At 39.5% G+C, this 21,578-nt stretch overlaps 1 protein-coding gene across 4 annotated transcripts in view; it reads left to right on the top strand.

Annotated features, from left to right (window-relative positions):
- Positions 1–21,578, top strand: part of KCNIP4 (potassium voltage-gated channel interacting protein 4) — a 1,318,263-nt gene that overhangs the window by 1,203,094 nt on the left and 93,591 nt on the right. For all 4 annotated transcript variants that reach the window (XM_070791223.1, XM_070791226.1, XM_070791225.1 and 1 more), the window contains one exon: positions 10,135–10,259. In XM_070791223.1, coding sequence (XP_070647324.1) covers positions 10,135–10,259 — 125 coding nt within the window. The remainder of the gene's footprint in view (positions 1–10,134; positions 10,260–21,578) is intronic.

The raw sequence follows: 21,578 nt of genomic DNA, 5'->3' as shown, positions 1-21,578 counted from the left end.
AAGAGGCACTCAGTAAATACTAAGTGAATGAGAGAATGAACTGTCGCTAACATCCAGAACCATGCTAGGCATTAGTACCACTATAGTACTAATAGTGTGCACTATTGTAGCACAATAACTAACACAGATCTCTTGTCTCAAAATGTTCATAGTACAGAAGAAATGACAGCTATTCAAGCAGGTCAATGACATACAACACCATCAGAGCTGACAACAGACAGTTCACATGCTATATGGAAATGTGAGGAGGCCTCTTCTCTGTGAAACCCTCTGAGCTGGGCCTTCAAGAAAAAGAGAGAGGTTGAGGAGGAAGAAAGGCAGATCCGTGTAGAGGAGATAGTGTAAGCAAAAGGATTAAAGCTGATAATGCAGCTTTGTCCACACAATAGTAAATTATCCTAGATATTAGGTCATATGGTATGTAGGAGGAAATGACAAGCAATAAAGCTAAGCTATTGCCTCAAATTCCATTCCAAAAAAAATGGTCCTTATTCTCTAGTCAGTACCCAACTGGAAGAGGATAAAAGGTCCCCAAGGAAGCTGTGATTTCTGGTGGATCCCATGATTAACAATTGCTCAGCACTGAGTCTCTGCAAAAAGAAAAAAAAAAAAAAAAAAACGGTGCAAGTTTTAGGGCAAGGGCTTTGACAACTGATAGAATTACCCTTGCTGTGTATTCTTGGATGAGTTTTTCAACGACCCTATACCTCAATTCAGCCATCTAAAATGGACAAAATAATGCTCATCCCAAAAGACTCTTTAATAATTAAACAATAATATTTTAAACACCATCTGCTAGGCTCTAGTTTTAAATGCTCTTTGCACATTATTTCATTTCAACCTCTTGCTAGTTCTTTGTCAAGTCCTATTATCTTCCCCCTTTTGTGCATGAAGAAACTGAGGCATGAACTGACTATACACTGTGCCTAAGGTCATATGGCTAACAGGAGTCAGAAAAGGAATTCAAACTGAAGAAGTATAGTAACAGAACCCTCATTCCTTAAGACTCTAGAATAAGGCCTCACTAGGAAGTATGCAATAACTATTAATAATCATAATTGTCTCCTTTATTGATTGATTAATGTATGTCAGCAATCTCTCAAAATAATTTTTTGGAACTGGAACAAATGTTAAGCCTAGTTAGAGATTTTTAAGTGAAAGCTTGGAGTGGTAAAACACATTGTCCATGCCAGAATTGAGAAATAGACTCAAGAAAAAACAAAAACTTAGAGCTACCGAATAATTTCTTAGAATGAAGGGTTCTAGATACCATTTTGCTTTATCATTGAAGGGTGACACCAGATGTTATTGTAATTAATACTAACACAAATCTAACAATAACATTACAATTGAGTGTTTACTATGTTACTATGTAACTAAAATAATCTTAGTTAATGCTGAGTCACCCTATGCTTTAATATTGGGTACAATTTTATGCTTATTTCTATAGCACTGAACAGATGGGAGCTCTCAGGCACAGAATGTTTTACTAACTTGTCCTTGTCACACAACAAATGTCCAGCTGGCATGTCGACTACACAGTCTAACTTTCTTTGAACCAAGAAATTATCCATAGCATAAACCTAGAAGAAACATAACAAAACCTAGGTCACTGCTCAGTCTTCCTAGTACTCTGTTTTAAACATAGCCATGATGGATCAATGTTTTATGGCAGAATATTACTACCATCACAGACATTAGCTTGAAAACATTCTCCTAGTATACTGCCAAGAATTTATCATCACTAAACTTATACAAACTGCTTTTAACTCCCCTGGATAATTAATTCCATTTATTTACCTTCCACCTTCTAACGTGACACACAACACAGTAACATCTTATGAATTGGGCATTACATTTGGCATAAATAAAATTTCCAAATGTTCATTCCCCATTATAAATGTAATATTTTTAATTAAGAAGCTTTTAGAAATGTATCACCTGCACGTTACCTTTGGAAATGACATAAAATGAAGAAAGCTTTTTCCCTAATGATTAAAGATCATAATTTGATGCCTGAGTCTTTTGTTGTAATTATGATTTGCTATAATACACTCAAGATCCTTTTCAACTTTATGTTCCCTCCTTTGTTCTCAGGTAATCAGCCATTACTTCTAGACTTTACAGTCGGTAAACTTGAGGTGAAGTCCTGACTCTATAACTTCCTATTTATATATCCCAGAAGTTATATATGAAGTTATATGTCCTTCAGAAGTTACAACATTCCTTCCAACATTGATTTCTTCATCTATAAAAACCGGGTGATGATACCTGTGCACAGAATAATCATGACGTTTAGCTTTAGTAACAAAGGAAAATAACTTTGTTTCCTACAAAGAGCTAGCCATCAGATGTCAGATATTATTACTCTGCCTCAGGGCTCCTTTTAGTCAATGGCCCTCCTCCCACATCCAAGCCTGCTCCTGAGGTGGAGTCAGAAACTTATTAGAATGTGAATGCACTGCGGATGGGAACAGTTATCACTGAAGTGCCCAAGAGCCCTTAGTCTACAACCACTAAATGTAAGACTCTGTATTTAAATGTATACAGTTGAGGGGCTGGATTCCAGATCACTTTCAATTCTAACATAACTCTGTCTTCTGTGTAAAGCCGATTCTGGGTTGGGTGTGACATTTGTAGATGTGTAGAGCATCATCTTCCCTCATTTTCTGTAGGAGACAGAACAGCAGACTAGTAATTATGTGATCCTGGAGCAGGTCCTTCCAGAGTTCATACCCTGGCTTTGCTTCTGTGTGATTGGAAGCAAGTTACTTAATCTCTTGCTGACAGTGTCTTCATCTATAGAATAGAATATAACATCCAGAGAATGCTGATGGGGAGTTTATAAGTTATTGTGTGTAAAGTGCTTGCACAGAACAAATGCTATAAAAATGGTTTGCTATTATTATTAGACTTTAGGACAAACAAGAGAAAGTTTATCAAGGTTCAGAAGAAACTCTTATTGGGGCATTTTTAATTTAGTGAATTATGATGGGCTATCATTTTTTTATCTCTGTTTCACTACTTTTTAAATTTTCTCTTTGATCATAGTCTGTCTCAGCTGTTGACTTTCCAAACTAGTATATCTACCTTTTGGGTATACCTTTATGTGTAAGTTCAATCACATTTCTTGTTCCTTTTCCCCCTACCTCAGGATTTCTATTGTAGACTTTTTTTCCTCTGTGTATAATGACTGTCAATATTTATTTCCCTTGTTTACCAAAAAAAAAACAAAACAGACCTTACCTATGGAACAATAGCTCCTATCATAAGGGGCTATTTATGACTGAAGGTAATATTATGGTTCATGCTAATAACAAGCATTCCAATTAGGTGATTATATTTTAAAATCTAAGCTTGTTTGAAGAGTTGTTTATGTTTATAAATAAGGTAGAGACAATCCATTCATAAGTGCTGTGAGAAATAGCTCCAGCAATTTTCCTCTGAGTAGTGATGTTTTATAAGTGATTGAATTCAATCATGAAATTGCAAGGCAATTCAAGTTCTCCTGGAATGGAAACTGCAGTGTTATTGCCGACAACCACCTCTAACAGAGGACATTCAACATAATTGACCGTTTTCACGATACTTTTCATTTTCCATGTGATATATGAATAATGAATAGGATAAAGTGCTAATTATAAAGGGCTTTTTGTGTCCTAACATGCTTTTAGGGTCAGAATTGAAGTAATGCTTGTCCAACTAACAAAAATATGCGGGTACTAATTGTTCAGGGTGCTCTGGGAAGTGCTATGACCCCCACACTGCTTCAGATGGATAGATTGCTTTCTGTTGTGGGCTGTGCATGATTAATTTCGAGATAATCACGTTTATACTCTCCTTGTGCACCAGAAAATAGCTCCCACTAGGTGAGTGGGTGAATGGTTGTGAAGACAGGAAGAGTCCAGAGGGCTCCCAAGCCTTCACTTTCCTGAGATTAAGCATTTAAAGTTGGCAAATGTAAAAAGGGGCTTTAGGGCCTGACCCAGGTTTGAACTCTCTATTCAGAGAAGTTAAATGATAAAACATGAAAGAAGATGGCTAAGTGTCATCCCAGCTCACCGGCTATCACCTGCTGTGCAAACCTAAGCCAATTCCATAACCCCTGAAACTGCTGCTGCTGCTGCTGCTGCTAAGTCACTTCAGTTGTGTCCGACTCTGTGCGACCCCATAGATGGCAGCCCACCAGCCTCCTCCATCCATGGGATTTTCCAGGCAAGAGTACTGGAGTGGGTTGCCATTGCCTTCTCCGAAACCCTGAAACTAAGTTTCCTCAAATGGTTGTAATTCCAACCACTTTGAGCACTGGGAGTCGTGGAATTAAGGAACAGAACGGAATGCTGAATATATGGCATCTTATCTATGCTTGGACAGGTTTTTAAAGGAGAGAGGGAAGAAAGAAATTACATAGATGTCATGAAGATTAGCTTTAGAAAGCTCCTCCCAGGCAGCTTTATCTTTATCCCAATGTGTCAGACTTGAATGGGCTTCCCCGGTGGCCCAGCAGTACAGAATCCACCTGCAGTGCAGGAGACTCAGGAGACATGGGTTTGACCGCTATGTGGGGAAGATCTGGAGGAGGGCATGGCAATCCACTCCAGTATTCTTGCCTGGAGAATCCCATGGACAGAGGAGCCTGGCGAGCTACAGTCCAGTGGATTGCAAAGAGTCGGATACAACTGAAGCGACTGAGCATGCACACACATGTCAGACTTGAATACTAAGCATCTCCCTCTTATTCTGGAAGTTCTCAGGATCAGTTTCCAATGCTATAGTAAAGAATCTTCCAGAATCTCTTAGTAGAAAGCTAAAACCTGGAGCAAAATTAGTTAAATCCTCTTCCAATGTGTCACTGGATGAAGCTTCAAAATAGTTAATAACAATGTAATTTTAGAAGGTAATCATCCTCATCATCATGTTATTGCCATACAGATCAGATCACTTTTAAGCTCATTTAATAAAGGACAAACACTAGGTGCAAAGACTCAGAAGGTATTTTTATAAATGAGCTAAAGCAATATAAGTCAAGTCAGTTGAATTTTTTGCTAGACAAATCAATTTCAGCTCAGACAGAATTTTAAGTTTTAGTATTTGTGATTTTTCATGATAAAAATGGATACGTTTTTTAAAGAAGGGTCACGCTATATTGAAAAATGGACCTTCTATTGATAGACCCATTACGATTAGAATGCTTCAAGTAGTTATTCATTGATCTCACATCATTTTAAATGGAGCATTTTTAGTCTGCCAAATTAGACGCCGTTGGGCTATTCAGTAGTCCGGCAGGTCTCAGGTGGAAGAACATGCCAACAGTCTCACAGTGTTCCCTGCTACGATAAGGCAAGGGCTCATCTCTGAACCAACTTCTTGGAAGAAGTGACATTATTCTTCATAAAAAGGTTTTATTTCAGCATTATAAGCTTTGTTTATAAATGTGTGTCTGAGGAAGGCCGGCTTCACACTCAGATTTGTTTGTAAAGCAAGATGTTCTATAGTTAGTTTCTGGGAATATGGTTCAACCTTGGATAGAGTCAAATTTGTGTAATTATGAATCAGGCTGTAATAAGCTTCTACTGTAGTTTAAGAGAAGTTGCAATATATAAGAGAAAGAGACCTATTTTTAAAAACTCATACTGTTGTTCCCTGGTGGCTAAGAAGAAAGAATCTGCCTGTAATGCAGACTTGGGTTTGACCCCTGGCTAGGCATGATTCCCTGGAGAAGTAAATGGCTACCCACTCTAGTATTCTTGCCTGAAGAATTCCATGGAGAGAGGAACCTGGCAGGCTACAGTCATGGGGTCACAAACAGTTGGACACAACTGAAAGACTAACACACTCACTATTGTTTCCAGGTGATTTGAATTCCAATTTCTAGCCCAACTGTGTCATGGCCTGAGGGGACAGTTGACTCAGACATAGGACATCTTGGCCCTAAGAGACTAAAGTCTAAGGAACAAAACGTAAAAAGAGACAGAGAAGCTCAAGGGTATCTGGGTTTGGGAATCTGTCATCTGATTAAAAACAGATCTGTTAGAAGCCACGTGAGTTAAAACCCTAGTTATATTCAATTTGTCAGGATGCAAAAGCACTGTTGAATAAGCAGCGCGACTCTGACAGCAAGGCTTCTGCATAGTTACACCTTTGCAGAAGCCTCGAGATGATTTAGGGAACCAGAGTGCCACCTGCTTCTTGTTTTATGCCCAAATAAACCACCCAGCCTATCTGAACCCAGATTTCTCACTGGTAAATATGGTATAGCATCATCGGCTCAAAGGACATCAGTTTGATAAAACTCCAGGAGATAATGGAAGACAGAGGAAGATCGTGGAAGACAGCCCACCAGAGCCTGGTGGGCTGTAGTCCATGGGGTAGCAGAGTCCGACTTGACTTAGCAACTGAACAACAACAAAATACAGGAAAGCAAACAACATTTTGGGTTCCTTTCAGCTCTGCGATCGCATCACTTCCAAACCTTATTCTACATGTTTCTAATCAACAAGGCATCAGCCACCACCACAGTGATCTCCTCAAGGCACCCAGGCATGTTTTCCCAGAGCACTGGGTTTCCCTGGCTGCTTGGTTTCTGATTTAAAATACTTTGTCTCCAAGATTTTTAACTAATATATATAACGGTTGCTATCTCTTAAAACAGCATATTACTAAGCTCATGGTCTTTTGACATTGAAAAGTCAGAGATCAAATCCCAGCTCTGTCACTTAGTAGCTACATGATCTTGAGTTAGTTAATCTCTGTGTTGTTATTCAGTCGCTCAGTCGTGTCCAACTCTTTGACTGCAGCATGCTAGGCCTCCCCTGTCCCTCACCATCTCCGGGAGTTCACCCCCAGTTCATTTCCATTGAATCAGTGATGCCAACCCACCATCTCATCCTCTGCTGCCCTTTTCTTGTTTTGCCGTCAATCTTTCCCAGCATCAGGGTCTTTTCCAATGAGTCGGCTGTTCACATCAGGTTCAAATCTCTGTGAGTCCTTTTCTATTCCGTGTTAGATAAAGACAATGGTATATGTCTCACACGATTTTTTGTTGGTATTCAAATGACATAAAATATGCCAGGCTTGGAGCAAAAGCTCTCTGGAGGATGAAGGTTCTTTTTAACAATCTCATCAGGATGTTTAAAAAATTGGACTTTAGGGTGCTAGAGACAGTGTGAACTTGAGCAAGTTACTTAGGTGTATATATTAGCTCCAGCTGCCATAACAAAATGCCTTAGACTGAGTGGTTTAAACAACAGAAATCAGCTTCTCACAATTCTGAAGGCTGGAAGTCCAAAAATCAAGGTGCCAACCAGGTTGGTTTCTCCTGAGGCCTTCCTCCTTGATTTGTAGATGGCTGCCTTCTCACCGAGCCCTCACGTGGCCTTTCCTCTGTGCCTGTGTATCCTGCTATCTTTCTCTCTTCTTGTAAAGAAAGAGTTCACAGTGCATTAGGGCCCCACCCTTATGACATCTTTGAACTTTAATTACGTTCTTAAAGGTCATACTTCCAAATTCAGTCATATTGGAGGGGTCATAATTTAACCCATAACAAGAACAGAAAGTCAGATTGCAGTAGATTAAAAAGAGAAGCCTGGCGTGCTGCAGTCTCTGGGGTCACAGAGTTAGACACGACCTATCGAATGAACAACAACAAAAAGACAACAGGAGGGAGGAGACGGACCTGGTGGATTTAGTTCACTTCTCAGTTGACAGTGCAGGAAAGGAGAGGAGAAAAAAATGCTCCTTTTAATCGATGGTATTTCTCTTGGTATTGAGAGAGTTTGGCAAAAAAAAAAAAAAAAAAAAAGGTTTGGCATCGAAAACTTGGGTATAAATTCAACCCCTGTCTCCTCTTCTATGTGACACTGGGACACACATTTCTTCACCTCTATGCGACTCATTATCCAAATATGTAAAAAACGGACAGTTCTATCTCATTGTGGAGTTATTATGAGCATTAGAATTACATCAGCAGAGTACCTAGCCCATCTCTTGGGACTTAATAAATTCTAAGCAGTGTATTGAAAGGGCTTCCCTGGTAGCTCAACTGGTAAAGAATCTGCCTGCATTGCAGGAGACCTGGGTTCAATCCCTGGGTTGGGAAGGTCCCCTGGAGGAGGTCATGGCAACCCACTCTAGTATTCTTGCCTGGAGAATCCCCAGGGACAGAGGAGCCTGGCAGGCTACAGTCCATGGGGTCACAAAAGTTGGACAGAACTGAGCGACTAAGCACAGCACAGTGAGTTTAAAAAAAAAAAAAAAAAAACCAAAGCACATGCTTTTAAACAGTAGCTGAGTCACACTGTGAATTTTCCAGTCCTTTTTGGAGTCATGTTGTGCTCTCTGCAGAGTTTGCCTCCAGGAATCTGAGTCTTGATTAGGTTAGGTTGTGCTGCTGCTATAACTTCTCATATGCTGGTGCTTGCTGATGATTTCAGGCATGTTTTTAGAGCTTGTCAGCCTTCTAGAAATAAAAACAGCCCTTTGGCAAGTAGGAGTCATTAAGAAGTGAGGTACCAGTCAGCTAAGTAAAGGAGAGTCCGCAGGCAGACTCTTCAAGTGTGATGCTTTGAATACTGCATGTGATGCTCATCATCACACTTAGTGCACTTACACTGATCCTCTGGGTCTTTTGTCTCAGTCTCAGCATATCTGTAAATCTGCATCAGCTGGAGGGAGAAACCAGGTTGATAGTGTGGTTCAGCTTGCTGTGTGATTGCAAAGGTTGAGAAGTTAATGTTCTGTCTTGTTTCTTTCCAATGGAAGGGTCATTGGGTCCAGAGGAGCTTATGCTATGATTGAGAGACTGCTCAGAAAATCTAATTAAAATTTCCTCTACTTTTGCCCAGTCTATGTTTCTCAGAAAAATGCATAGAGAACATTGTAATTCCAAACAAGACATTCAAGATCCACCAACTGTCCACTAACCTCAGTTTGAGAAATAATTTTCCAGAAGGCAGCTAAGGTTCAAAGTTTTCCAGAGGAAGGGAAACTTTAGTGGCAACATAATTTGTTTCTTGATTCACTTATTCCTTAATTCCATATGAAGATTTTAGCAGAGGTTCCTTGCGGAGAGAAGGGGTTCAATGGACAAAATACTCTTTGGGGTCAGTGGGTTAAACGAAGTTAAATAGAACTCTTTGTTGAAAATTCTCCAGTGCTTTGCTCTGAAACAGCATTAAACTTTACAGAATCTCCCAAGTTTACATGGACACAAAATTCTTTTTTTGTGTAGAGAATCTTTGGGAAATTATATGTATATATATTTCACAAAGCAAAGTACAATATTTTAGCATTTATCCATAAGTATGGATTCCCTTGGCTGCACAGTGCGGTATAGCCAGAAGCTCCCCTTGGCTCCAGTCCATCCCATGTGAAGGCTGGGTTTATGCCAGTCAAACCAGCAATGGAGTCCTTTACTCAATTCAGCACCTAATCTGATTGACCTATTTGTAGCCCCTGGCAAAATACTTGATTTTAATGGAATCTTCAGAGTGTATTAGTGGAGTCCTGCCTCATAGTTGCATGATACAAAGTGTGGTACTGACTGTTATTAAACAAAATTCCATTTTTATCACTAGTACTTAGTATATATAGGGCTTCCCTGGTGGCTCAGTTGGTTAAAAAAACCTGCCTGCATTGTCGGAGATCCAGGTTCAATCCCTGGGTCAGGACGATCCTCTGGAAAAGGAAATAACAACCCACTCCAGTATTCTTGCCTGAGCAATACCACAGACAGAGGAACCTGGTGGGCTACAGCTCATGGGGTCACAAGAGTGTGTATATATGTATCTATATATAAGTCTATATATATGTGTGTGTGTGTATATATATATATTAAAAACCTCAAATGTGTTTTGAGGTTTTAAGATTGTTCATAATTTTTACACTTTTCAATCTATATTGTAAAAATGTTCATATTGTGATATTTAATGACTAGAAAGTTTGAAAAACTATTCTGTAGAATTAGCTTAATACTGTATATCCTGGGAAATATAAAGACCTTTATTGGCAGTGTGAGAATCCTTCCTGTGGAAGTGTCACAAGCATCCAGTAAGCATTTCATTCCATTTTCCTATTTGTTGTGAATACCCATTGGTGAGCAGTGACTGTTCTTAAGACTTTGGTTTTCCTCCACAGACAGCGTGGAAGATGAACTGGAAATGGCCACCGTCAGGCATCGGCCCGAGGCTCTCGAGCTTCTGGAAGCCCAGAGCAAATTTACCAAGAAGGAGCTCCAGATTCTTTACAGAGGATTTAAGAATGTAAGAACTTTCTTTCTGACTGCTTTCACACAGTTCTCAGAGGATCATTGAGAAATGAGAGGGAAAAGTAGAAAATGTGCAGTTCTGTGATATCTCAGCATATGTACACTTCTTATCAATCTTTTCTACATATGAAAATTGTTGATGGCCATTTGGACTTTGATCCACTTTGGTACACTATCTCTCATACAATCAATCAAGGATGAGTACAGAAGAAAGGTTTACTCAATTCAATTCCTAGTTAGGATTTTCTTTTTCCCTTTCAGTTATATTGCCATAATTTCAACAAGCTCTAACATCTATAAGTTTAGTTGTGTGTAGATTGGGGCCCATCAAAAAACTCTGTTCCTGGCATTGGAGAAAAGCCATGATAAGTTTGATAGTTTCTGAAAGACCATGTTAACCATGGCTCTGGACCACAGGTGTCTGTAGGTCCCTGTTTCTGGTTCTCTATGATCCAGGTGGATCTATCATGCTCCCTCCTGAGTGGAACATCTTCAAGAGCTGTGATTTTCCTTGCACACCAAAGGGCAAGGGTGAGAGTCAAGAAGTGGACTGGGCAATCTGCCAAGCACACAGTCTTAGGGATGCCTTGCTATGTGCTTAGCATTAAGATAAATACTGCTGGTTATGAATAGGGAGAGAACACTTGCTGTCAAGAAATTATTTGAAAGTAATTCATCCTGCAAAGTAGTAAATGGTCTTATATTAAATGGCATATGCAGCCCAACAGGTATTCCACTCTTACATGTATGTAAACCATAGTTACACATGCTACAGGTGCCCCTTGGGAACTAGATGAAATTGCCTTGATTCCTCCTCACATCTTCTCCCTTACAGTCCCCATTCCATGGTCTGTAGGAATCTATAGTGTCCAAAGATTTCTGATGATGCCAGCCTCTTTCAATTGTCCATCTCAATGCTCTCTCTGTCCAACCTCATGCAGATGAAAAACCCTGCCTCTTCTACAGTATCCATACAAAAATTTACCTGGAGAATTTGTAAAACTAGTTGCCTTTTCAGAATATTTTTATCAGGATCCAACATGCATATTGCATGCAACTTTCCACCATTATTCTCTCTGAATCCATGGACTCTTTCTCTATCCCATTTCCGTTCCTCACCACTCTCCTTGCCTGCGCTTCCTAAATGTTCCCTTCCACTGCTTCTCTGAAATGCAGTTCTTCTGACAGCCTTTGTGGGGACTGACTAGGGTGGTGAGGAAGAGGATACAATGGAACTAGGTGCTTACCCCACACAAGCAGGACTTATATTATACATTGTAATGTATAATCTATCAAGATGATGCACACAAATAAATAGGTATAAAGAGAAAGGGGCTTTGAAAATTAGGCTCAAGAATTAAAGTCTCTCACTCGTGTCCGACTCTTTGGAACCCCATGGACTGTAGCCTACCAGGCGCCTCTGTCCATGGGATTTTCCAGGCAAGAGTACTGAAGTGGGTTGCCCTTTCCTTCTCCAAGGGATCTTCCCAACCCAGGGATCAAACCCAGGTCTCCAGCATTGCAGAAAGACGTTTTACTGTCTAAGCCACCAGGGAAGCCACACCAGAGAGAGGAAAAAGTTGATATGAGTCAGTTGCACTGACCACTGACAGCAGCAACCCACTGAGTGGTGAGGACTAGGAAGAGAAGAGGTGAAAACGACCAAGTCTTGGATAAAAGTAAATGCTAAGTTAAAGCTCATCACAGAATAAAACTTTAAAGGCATTCCTGTGAACATCCAAACTTCCTTGTTCCAGATGAGAGATCTTGTGATAAATAAGCTTTTTTTTCTTTTTCTTTGCAACAGTGGAATACGCATCAGATGCAAAATGGTTGTCAAGTAGAGAACTAACCTCTCAGCATCCCTGCATTCCTCCACTACTTCTGTGTTATCACTTCACTGCCTTCAGTGTAGGGCTTTCCATTTGGGGTCCCGCTGCCTTTCATACCATTTGTTGCAAATTGGAATCACGATTACTGCCATCATCAACCTTCGGAGCCAGCATCTCTGCAGTCTATCCTCTACAAGTGGCCCTTCGTGAAAAATTGGCCAGGCTCTGAAGTCTGCATTGTTTCATTGCTTTGTTTTATTTTTTTCTTTGCCTGCCTGTCTTCTTTTTCTTTGCTCCCCTTCCCTCTCTTTTCCTGACCTCTTTTCATCTCCTTTTCCTGTCCTCCTGATCCCTTCTCTATTTCGTCATTCTTCCAACCTCTCCTTCTTTTAGTTCCTTTATCTCTTCTTCATGTCAACTCTTGTCTCCTTATTTTCACTTCTTCCCCTTCCTTCCAGTCTTTAATTTTTCTATTCTTTCTTCATTAGCTTTTTGTTCCCTTACTCCATCCCATGAGAAAAATATCCAAAAGATCTGAATGTGCCCAAAGCATATTTTATATAATTCTTTAAATGAATGGGCTTCATAGTTTGCTCAAAATATTACTAATCAATGTCTCTGATAAATAAAAGAAGAGTGACCCTTTAATTTTCTCAGAGTACAACTCAAATGTGGTCTAATATACAGCAAGAGAGGCCTTAAAGCAGCACACTCTTATTTTACAGAATGACAGCAATCTGAACCAGCTTAGCATCAGAGAAAGGAAATTAACCACTGGGTTCCTGAACACCAATTATCTCAAGTCCTTAAGATCAAAAAGTCATTTCCATGTCACTAATTGAGATATTCATTCTTTTTTTGAAGAGACAACCTATAGTATGGGAGAAAATATTTGTAAATCATATACATAATAAGGAATATGTATCCATACTATATAAAGAAATCTTACAACTCAATCCAAAATCAAGAAACACAATTTAAAAATGGGCAAAGGACTTGAATAGACCTTTCTCCTAAGAAGATATACAAATAGCCAATGAGCACATGAGAAGGTGCTGAACATAATTAGTTTCAAAAAATGAAAATCAAAGTCACAATTAGATACCACTATATACTCGCTGGGATGTCTACAATAAAACAGATAAAAACAAGTGTGGAGAAGTCGGAAGCCAGATACAATGCTGGCTGGAGTATAAAATGGTACAGCTGCTTTCTAAAACAATATGGCAGGTTCTCAGAAGTTAAATAAGAGTGACCATATGACCCAGAAATTCCTCTCCTAGGTATATACTCCCAAAGAAATAAAAACTTATGTATACTCAAAAAAAACTTGTATATGATGTTCACTGTAGCATTAATCATAATTGCCAATAAGTGCAAAAAATAGAAATATTCATGAACTGAAAACTGAATAAATAAATATGCTACATTCATACAAATTTTTTCAACAATAATAAAAAATGAAATACATCATGGATGAGCCTTTAAAATATTTTTTAAGTCAAAGAAGCCAGTCATAAAGAACAATATAAAGTATGATTGCATTTATGTAAAATACTGAGAAAAGATTGACAGACAGTGCATTTGTAGGGGTGTAGCAGCAGGGTTTCTCATTTGGATGATTAAAACAGTCTTAAGAATTCTTAAGTTGTGTTGATGGTGGCCACACTTTTATGAATATACTAAATATCACTGGCATATTCATGTTCAAGGAGTCTATTGTATGATTTGTAAATTATATTCCAATAAAGCTGTTAAAATTGATATAAGTAAATAAGTTAATTGCATAACATTTAGCTCCATGTCAAATATTCCAATAATCCCAAAGCTTCTCTGGAAATGATGAGTCCTGCAAATGTAGGCATGTCATGTGGAGGGATGATAACTGTATTACTTGTGTGATAACACAGGAAAGTAAGTCAAAGTTCTATTCCTGCAACAACCCATAGCCCAGTACAAGAGGTTGTCCAACCCTAGGTTGTTGTTGTCAAGTCGCTCAGTCGTGTCTGACTCTTTGCCATCCCATGGACTGCAGCACACTAAGCTTCCCTGTCCTTCACCGTCTCCTGGAGTTTGCTCAAATTCATGTCCACTGAGTCAGTGATGCCATCCAACCATCTCGTCTTCTGTCATCCCCTTCTCCTCCTGACTTCAATCTTTCCCAACATCAGGGTCTTCCAGTGAGTCATCTCTTTGCATCAGGTGGCCAAAGTACTTGGAGCTTCAGCTTCAGAATCAGTCCTTCCAATGAATATTTGGAATTGATTTCCTTTAGGATAGACTGGTTGGATCTCCTTGCAGTCCAAGGGACTCTCAAGAGTCTTCTCCAACACCACAGTCTGAAGGCATCATTTCTTCATTGCTCAGCTTTCTTTATGGTCCAACTCTCACATCTGTACACCACTACTGGAAAAACTATAGCCTTGACTATACAAATCTTTGTTAGCAAAGTATGTCTCTGCTTTTTAATAGGCTGTCTAGGTTTGTCATAGATTTTCTTCCCAGGAGCAAGTGTCTTTTAATTTCATGGCTGCAGTCACCATCAGCAGTGATTTTGGAGCCCAAGAAAATAAAGTCTCTTACTGTCTCCATTATTTCTCCATCTATTTGTCATGAAGTGATCATGCTAAATTATTTATTTTAAGTTAAAGACTATGAAAGAATTGCTTCCAACTTTTACTGTCATCCTACCTATACTACTACATTACTCCTCCACAATCACTAGCAAACTTCCTGCATTCTAATGAGCAACCTGCAATAATTCATGAAGAAGTTGCAAGTAATCAGGTTAGATGTCTCAGAACTTTCCAAGCCTAATCTACCTGTCTTTGACCAGGCATTTTTTAACATCCCTTCTGCATACATGATCCTAACAGCACTCAGTCCCTCACGTCCGTTCAGGATCTCCTGCCTTTTATTAAAACTTTCTCAGGGACTTTGCTCCTGCAATTTTCACTCCTCTCCCCTGAACCATAAGCTACTCCTGCTATATTAGAACATTCTCCAATGTGGAGTTCAGTTCAGTCACTCAGTTGTATTGACTCTTTGCCACCCCATGAATTGCAGCACTCCAGGCCTCCCTGTCCATCACCAACTCCCGGAGTTCACTCGAACTCACATCCATCGAGTCAGTGATGCCATCCAGCCATCTCATCCTCTGTCGTCCCCTTCTCCTCCTGCCCCCAATCCCTCCCAGCATCAGAGTCTTTTCCAATGAGTTAACTCTTTGCATGAGGTGGCCAAAGTACTGGAGTTTCAGCTTTAGCATCATTCCTTCCAAAGAACACCCAGGACTGATCTCCTTTAGAATGGACTGGTTGGATCTCCTTGCAGTCCAAGGGACTCTCAAGAGTCTTCTTCAACACCACAGTTTAAAAGCATCAATTCTTCGGCGCTCAGCTTTCTTCACAGTCCAACTCTCACATCCATACATGACTACTGGAAAAACCATAGCCTTGACTAGACAGACCTTTGTTAGCAAAGTAATGTCTCTGCTTTTTAATATGCTATCTAGGTTGGTCATAACTTTCCTACCAAGGAGTAAGCGTCTTTTAATTTCATGGCTGCAATCACCATCTGCAGTGATTTTAGAGCCCCCCAAAATAAAGTCTGACACTGTTTCCACTGTTTCCCCATTTATTTCCCATGAAGTGATGGGACCAGATGCCATGATCTTAGTTTTCTGACTGTTGAGCTTTAAGCCAACATTTTCACTCTCCTCTTTCACCTTCATCAAGAGGCTTTTTAATTCCTCTTCACTTTCTGCCATAAGGGTGGTGTCATCTGCATATCTGAGATTATTGATATTTCTCCCAACAATCTTGATTCCAGCTTGTGCTTCTTCCAGGCCAACATTTCTCATGATGTACTCACATGATGTACTCTTATGATGTAGAAGTTAAATGAGCAGGGTGACAATATACAGCCTTGACGTACTCCTTTTCCTATTTGGAACCAGTCTGTTGTTCCATGTCCAGTTCTAACTGTTGCTTCCTGACCTGCATGTAGGTTTCTCAAGAGGCAGGTCAGGTGGTCTGGTATTCCCATCTCTTTCAGAATTTTCCAGTTTATTGTGATCCACACAGTCAAAGGCTTTGGCATAAAAGTCTTTGGTAATAAAGCAGAAATAGATGTCTTTCTGGAACTCTCTTGCTTTTTCGATGATCCAGCAGATGTTGGCAGTTTGATCTCTGGTGCCTCTGCCTTTTCTAAAACCAGCTTGAACAACTGGAAGTTCACAGTTCACGTATTGCTTCAGCAATATGTGGAGTTGGGAGGCAGAAATATACAGTCTTACCACAAGTCCTTCTGTAGCTACTGGTACCTTTGTGTACTGTTCTTCATAGCAGATTATCTCAACTTACCCTGAGACCATGCTGTCTTCAACTTTATCATCACTCATAAGATGGTAAACATGTTCTGAGCACCTGTGGGGCACCAGACTCCCAGACCAGTGCTTTCCAGACTTTGTGCCCACAGGAACATTTCATGAGGGAAAAGGGTCCTCAAGGAACTCATGGTGGGGTGGGTGGGGACCCAGACTGAAGACAATGGTGCAAACAAGTGTGATGAGAGCCTTGGCCTCTGGAGCCAGCCTAGGCTGGGATCAGACAGTGAGGAATGGGCTTCGCCTGGTCAGTCCTAAAGATAGATGTCTCCCTCTGTTTGCGTGTCTGTCCCTATCTCTACCCCTCGCTCTCAAACATTCTATCTTAGAATCAGGCTCTCACCAGCAGGATGCCAATGCAGTGCCAATGATCCTCAGTCCAGGCTAGGAGCCTGGTGTTGAGGGGGTCAGCGTGCCATCCTCAGTGTGTGTAGAATAGAAAGGTAAAGACCCAAGATACTCACTTTTAATGAAACCTTTTAAAACTCTTATATTTTGATTAAAAGGATAAACTATTCATCAACATCTTAAAACAGCTGTATTTATATGAAAGTAGTTGAACATCCCTGAAAGTAAACATTGCGAGTGCCCCCCCACCCAGCCTTTTCCCAGTCCTATATATCTGATAGCATTTCTCCAAAATATATTGTTAATTTAAGTGGGAAATCAGAGTAAAAGAAGATAGTGAGAGAGAATTCCTTAGCCCCTCACCATATCTTATCCCCACATTTTAATTTCTCTTACCACATGCTAAACTGGGTCTTCAAAAGCAGGCTACTGACAGAAATGAAGAATACAGTACAGTGCTTCTCAGTCTTTACTGTGCCAGGAATCACATAAAGGATTTATTAAAACAGATTGCTGGACCCCAGTTCAAAAGATTCTGATTTAGTTGGTCTGAGATTGGAGTGGAGAATTTGCCTTTCTCATATGTTTCAAAGCAATGCTGATGCTGCTGGTCTGGGGACCATACATTGAGATTCGCAAGTACAGTTCAAACATCAGAAACATTGGTGTCACTCAGACTCAGGTCCATATCTGATTTGTCTAGGGAGATCCCTTCGAGTCAGTGGTCTCTCTGTCCTCGTCTCTACAAATCAGGATAATGTAACTTCATTACATGGACTTTGCCTTGTTTTGATGTTTTAGAGGGTTTTTTTTAATAAATTAAGATAGTAAACATGAAGTTCAGCAAAAAAGAATTATTATAGTGTGGCCCTAAACAGTCAACTTCAGTTTTATGTTCCATCAAAGTGGGGCAGTCATGGTTGACCCAAATATCCCCCACCAGGGTTTTGGGTTTTGAGCTACATAATTATATATTAAAAAGTATGTGGAAAGATGTAAGGTGTTAGCTACACATCAGCAATTTCATGTTACAATTATCCAGGGAACTTTAAAAACTACAAATAACTGGTACTATGCTTGGTGATTCTGATATAATTGCTCCCAGAAGAAGCTTGAGCATCAGGATTTATAAAGCTCTCCAGGTAATTATAATGTGCAGCCAAGTTTGAGAACCACTGAACAAGATATATAAGATTGTAGCCATAAAGTTGCTTCTATCACACACTGAATTGACCTCTTTGTGATGAGCCCAATAATGGCAAATATTAGTAGTTAAAATGACTACTTGGAATCTTAAGCCTTTGGTGTGTGGGATGGTGTGTGTAAGTGGTCTTACCTCAGATGACTCTGATTCAGTTAAATCTCGGCTGATGCTTACTAATCTTTTTTTTAAAGTCTTAATTTTTAAAAGATCCCATTTTAATAGACTGCTAACAGAAAGTTGCATTTGAAAAAAACTGACCTAGAAGGTCATACAAGAATCTATATACATAACTCATAAACTTGCTTTGCTGTTCTCTTTCAAAATCAAGCATAATTTCAGTCACTAGGTGATAATGAATGGTGTTCTGAGCATTAATTTTTCATATGGCTATGACTTTTGGACATTTCCTCTCATTAATTAATAATTTACAGCATATTCTTCCCATTTTTCAAGGCACAGGATGAAAGATATTTGCAACTAGTTAGACTTAATATGTTTTGGACACCTGGCTACTTCCTGTTCCAAGTCTTTCCCTGCTTCCTTTTCTCTATTTTGAATTTTAATAGGTCAAAGTATCTTTTAAATTCAAACACATCTTTGAGGTATCACTTTAATACTTGTAAATGTCATTCTTCCCTAAAAATGTTGTGTTAATACTCTTTATGTCTAAAAGTACAAGATGTCTATATTAGTTTTCTACTGTGTGTAATAAATTATCACACATTTAGTGACTTAAAGAAATGCACATTCATTATGTCACAGTTTTGAAGGTCAGGAGTCCAAAAATGACTTAATTGGGTCCTCTGCTTGGGACCTCCTAAGGCTATAATTCAATTATTGGTAAAGCTACGGTTCTTTCCGGATTTAAGAGCCTTCATCTAAGCTCATATGGTTGTTGGCAGAGTTTGTTTCCTTGTGATTGTATTTCTGAGGTCCTCACTCTTGTGCTAGCTGTCAACCTGGGACCACTCATCTCCTAGTGCAGGGGTCCGTGACCCTGGGCCACGGAATGGTACCAGTCCATGGCCTGTTAGGATCTGGACTAAACAGCCGGAGGCAGGTGAATGAAGTTCCATGTGTATTTACAGCCACTTCCCATCACTCACTCACATTACTGCCTGAGTAATGTGAAATTCATAGGAGCTCAAACCGTGCTATGAATTTCACATGCAAGGGATCTAGGTTACTCACCTCTTTTGAGAATCATCCTGAAACCATCCCCCCCACCCTGGTCTGTGGGAAAATCGTCTTCTGTAAAACCAGTCCCTGATGCCAAAAAGGTTAGGGACCACTGTCCTAGCAGCTGTCTGTAGTCCCTTACCAATGGCCCTATCAGAGACTTTTTCATAACATGAAAGCTAACTTCTTCAAAGCCAGTAAGAGAGTCTCTCTACTCTACTAAATCAGAGTCTTATTTAAAGTAACATAATCAGGGACCTAACATCTCCCATCACCCTTGCAAATCCCAAAACTCAAGGCAAAGGGATAAAAAAGGGGATGATTTGTAGGGAGTCACACTTGCATGGTGTCCATCACAGTGGTGTTTGTGAGGAAAGAGGAACCGCTTATGGGTTAAAATGGCTAAATTCAGTCTGAAGTAACTTTCAAGCACAGTTAATCCCACCCTCAATATTATGCCTGCAATCCAGACATCTTACGTATTTTCCCAAAAGTAGCACTAGCCTTTCCTCCTGATTTCTACAAAAGATTTGATGTAATAGCCAAATGAACCAGCAGGAGAGGAGAATTCTTTGATGGGGCATCCCCACCCTTCTCGAAGGATTTGAGAACTTCTGCACTTTAAAAATAGATTAAGGGAACTGAGGGTGAAATTATAGAGATCTACATTTTTTACAAAGAACATGAACATTAAAAGCTCTAAATCCCATTTATGGTGGAGAGGGAGAAGCTGGGAGTTTTGTACATGCCTGGAAAAGAGTGGAATCAGGTGATTAGGGTAGAAAAATAAGCTGCTAATTGTATGAGGCAATTTCTCTTTTGTTACAAGCCCTCAGAGTTAGTCTTGAGGCTTTTATAGACTGATTGTGTGACCTTCAGCAAATCGCTTCATCCCTGGCAGCTTCTGTTTCCCTGTCAGCAAATTAGGGATTAAGATCTTCCCTTCCAATCATGAAGGGAGGTGGGTAATAATTGGTTTTGTACAGCTCTTGAAAGAGTGAGATAAAACTCTTCCTTAAGTGCAAAGTATTACTCATGTACTTTAGATTCAAGGTATAAGAACAGTGAAAATGTTATTTTCTATGCCCTAGCAGAGTTTCCTGTCAGACTTCCAAGAAGCAGGGCTTTCTGAGGAGAAGGTTGTCTACAGGTCTGAGCAGATAAACATGGCTGTCCTTCTGACTCCCAAATCTGGCATGGTCCATGTGCTCTTCTGGGCTCAAACCTTTCAACTGCCATTTCTCACCATGAGCAGATAGCCTCTCAGGGCATCAAATTTTAATTTGAAGATTCAGGACATTAATACTGATATAAATGAGAAATGTTCTGCATAATCCCTTTCATTTAGAATGTGAAAAATAGACATTAAAGTCCTTTAGTATTTTCCTCTCATTCTTCTAAGTACTAGGGTAACTAAAATTCATAAGGTAGACCTGTGATATCAAATATATTGCATTAAACATGCATTTATGTGACATATATACTTGGGCAACTGAATGCTTCCTGGTTTGTTTCTTTTCTATCTTAACCTAATAAGATGCCATGCAAACAGGGTGTAAATTGAAATATGTAACTGTCCTATCTACAATCAGCTCTCCATTCCACCTTGCTGGGGTAACTATTAATTTTCTTCTTTATTCTTCTAGGTAATTTTTATAGGCGTGTATTTATGTGGGTGTGGCAGAAGCAGGGGTAGATTCTTTTGACATATATCCTAAAGATTAATTATTTTTAGCTGACAATGAATAATTAATCATGAACACTTAATTTTACTTTCAAGTAACCATTATATCCATGTTGACCAGAAGTTCCCTGTTTGGGGACACTTCAGTCTAGTGGGTTGACTTTCCAACTCTCAGGCTCCTCTTTGTTTGTTTGGGAGTCCCCATAGGGAAGGCAGCAGTTTATGGATTGCATGATATTCCATCCTTGTTTCAAAGAGGGATTCACCCTTGAAGAGCCATAACAACTCTACCCAGCATTCCCCCTCTCCCTCTATGAAAGTAACAAACAAACAAAACAAAACAAACAAACGAATAAACGAACAAACAAAAGTTAGAACTCGAGAAAAAAAAGAAATAAAAAGTAGACTTAAGACTCTTATTTCTGTTTAATCTGTGAGCTTCCTAAAGACCATGTCCTGAGCTTGATGCACCTCCATATTCTCCACTCATAATTCCAGGCATCTGGCTCATGGTACCACTCAGAAATTGATTTTGGAATTAAAGTATTAGACCTTAATCACAGATAAAATTCATTCTGTATCATCTATATAATATCTAAATAATAGTTTTTGCTTTCATTAAGTGAAATACATATGCATGATATTTAACTGATCTTTGCCTCCTAAACCTATCTTTTCTC

This window comes from Bos indicus, chromosome 6 (assembly GCF_029378745.1).
Source record: "Bos indicus isolate NIAB-ARS_2022 breed Sahiwal x Tharparkar chromosome 6, NIAB-ARS_B.indTharparkar_mat_pri_1.0, whole genome shotgun sequence".
Taxonomy (NCBI): domain Eukaryota; kingdom Metazoa; phylum Chordata; class Mammalia; order Artiodactyla; family Bovidae; genus Bos; species Bos indicus.
Note: the sequence above shows the minus strand (reverse complement) of the source record. Positions and strands in the feature narration are given on the sequence as shown.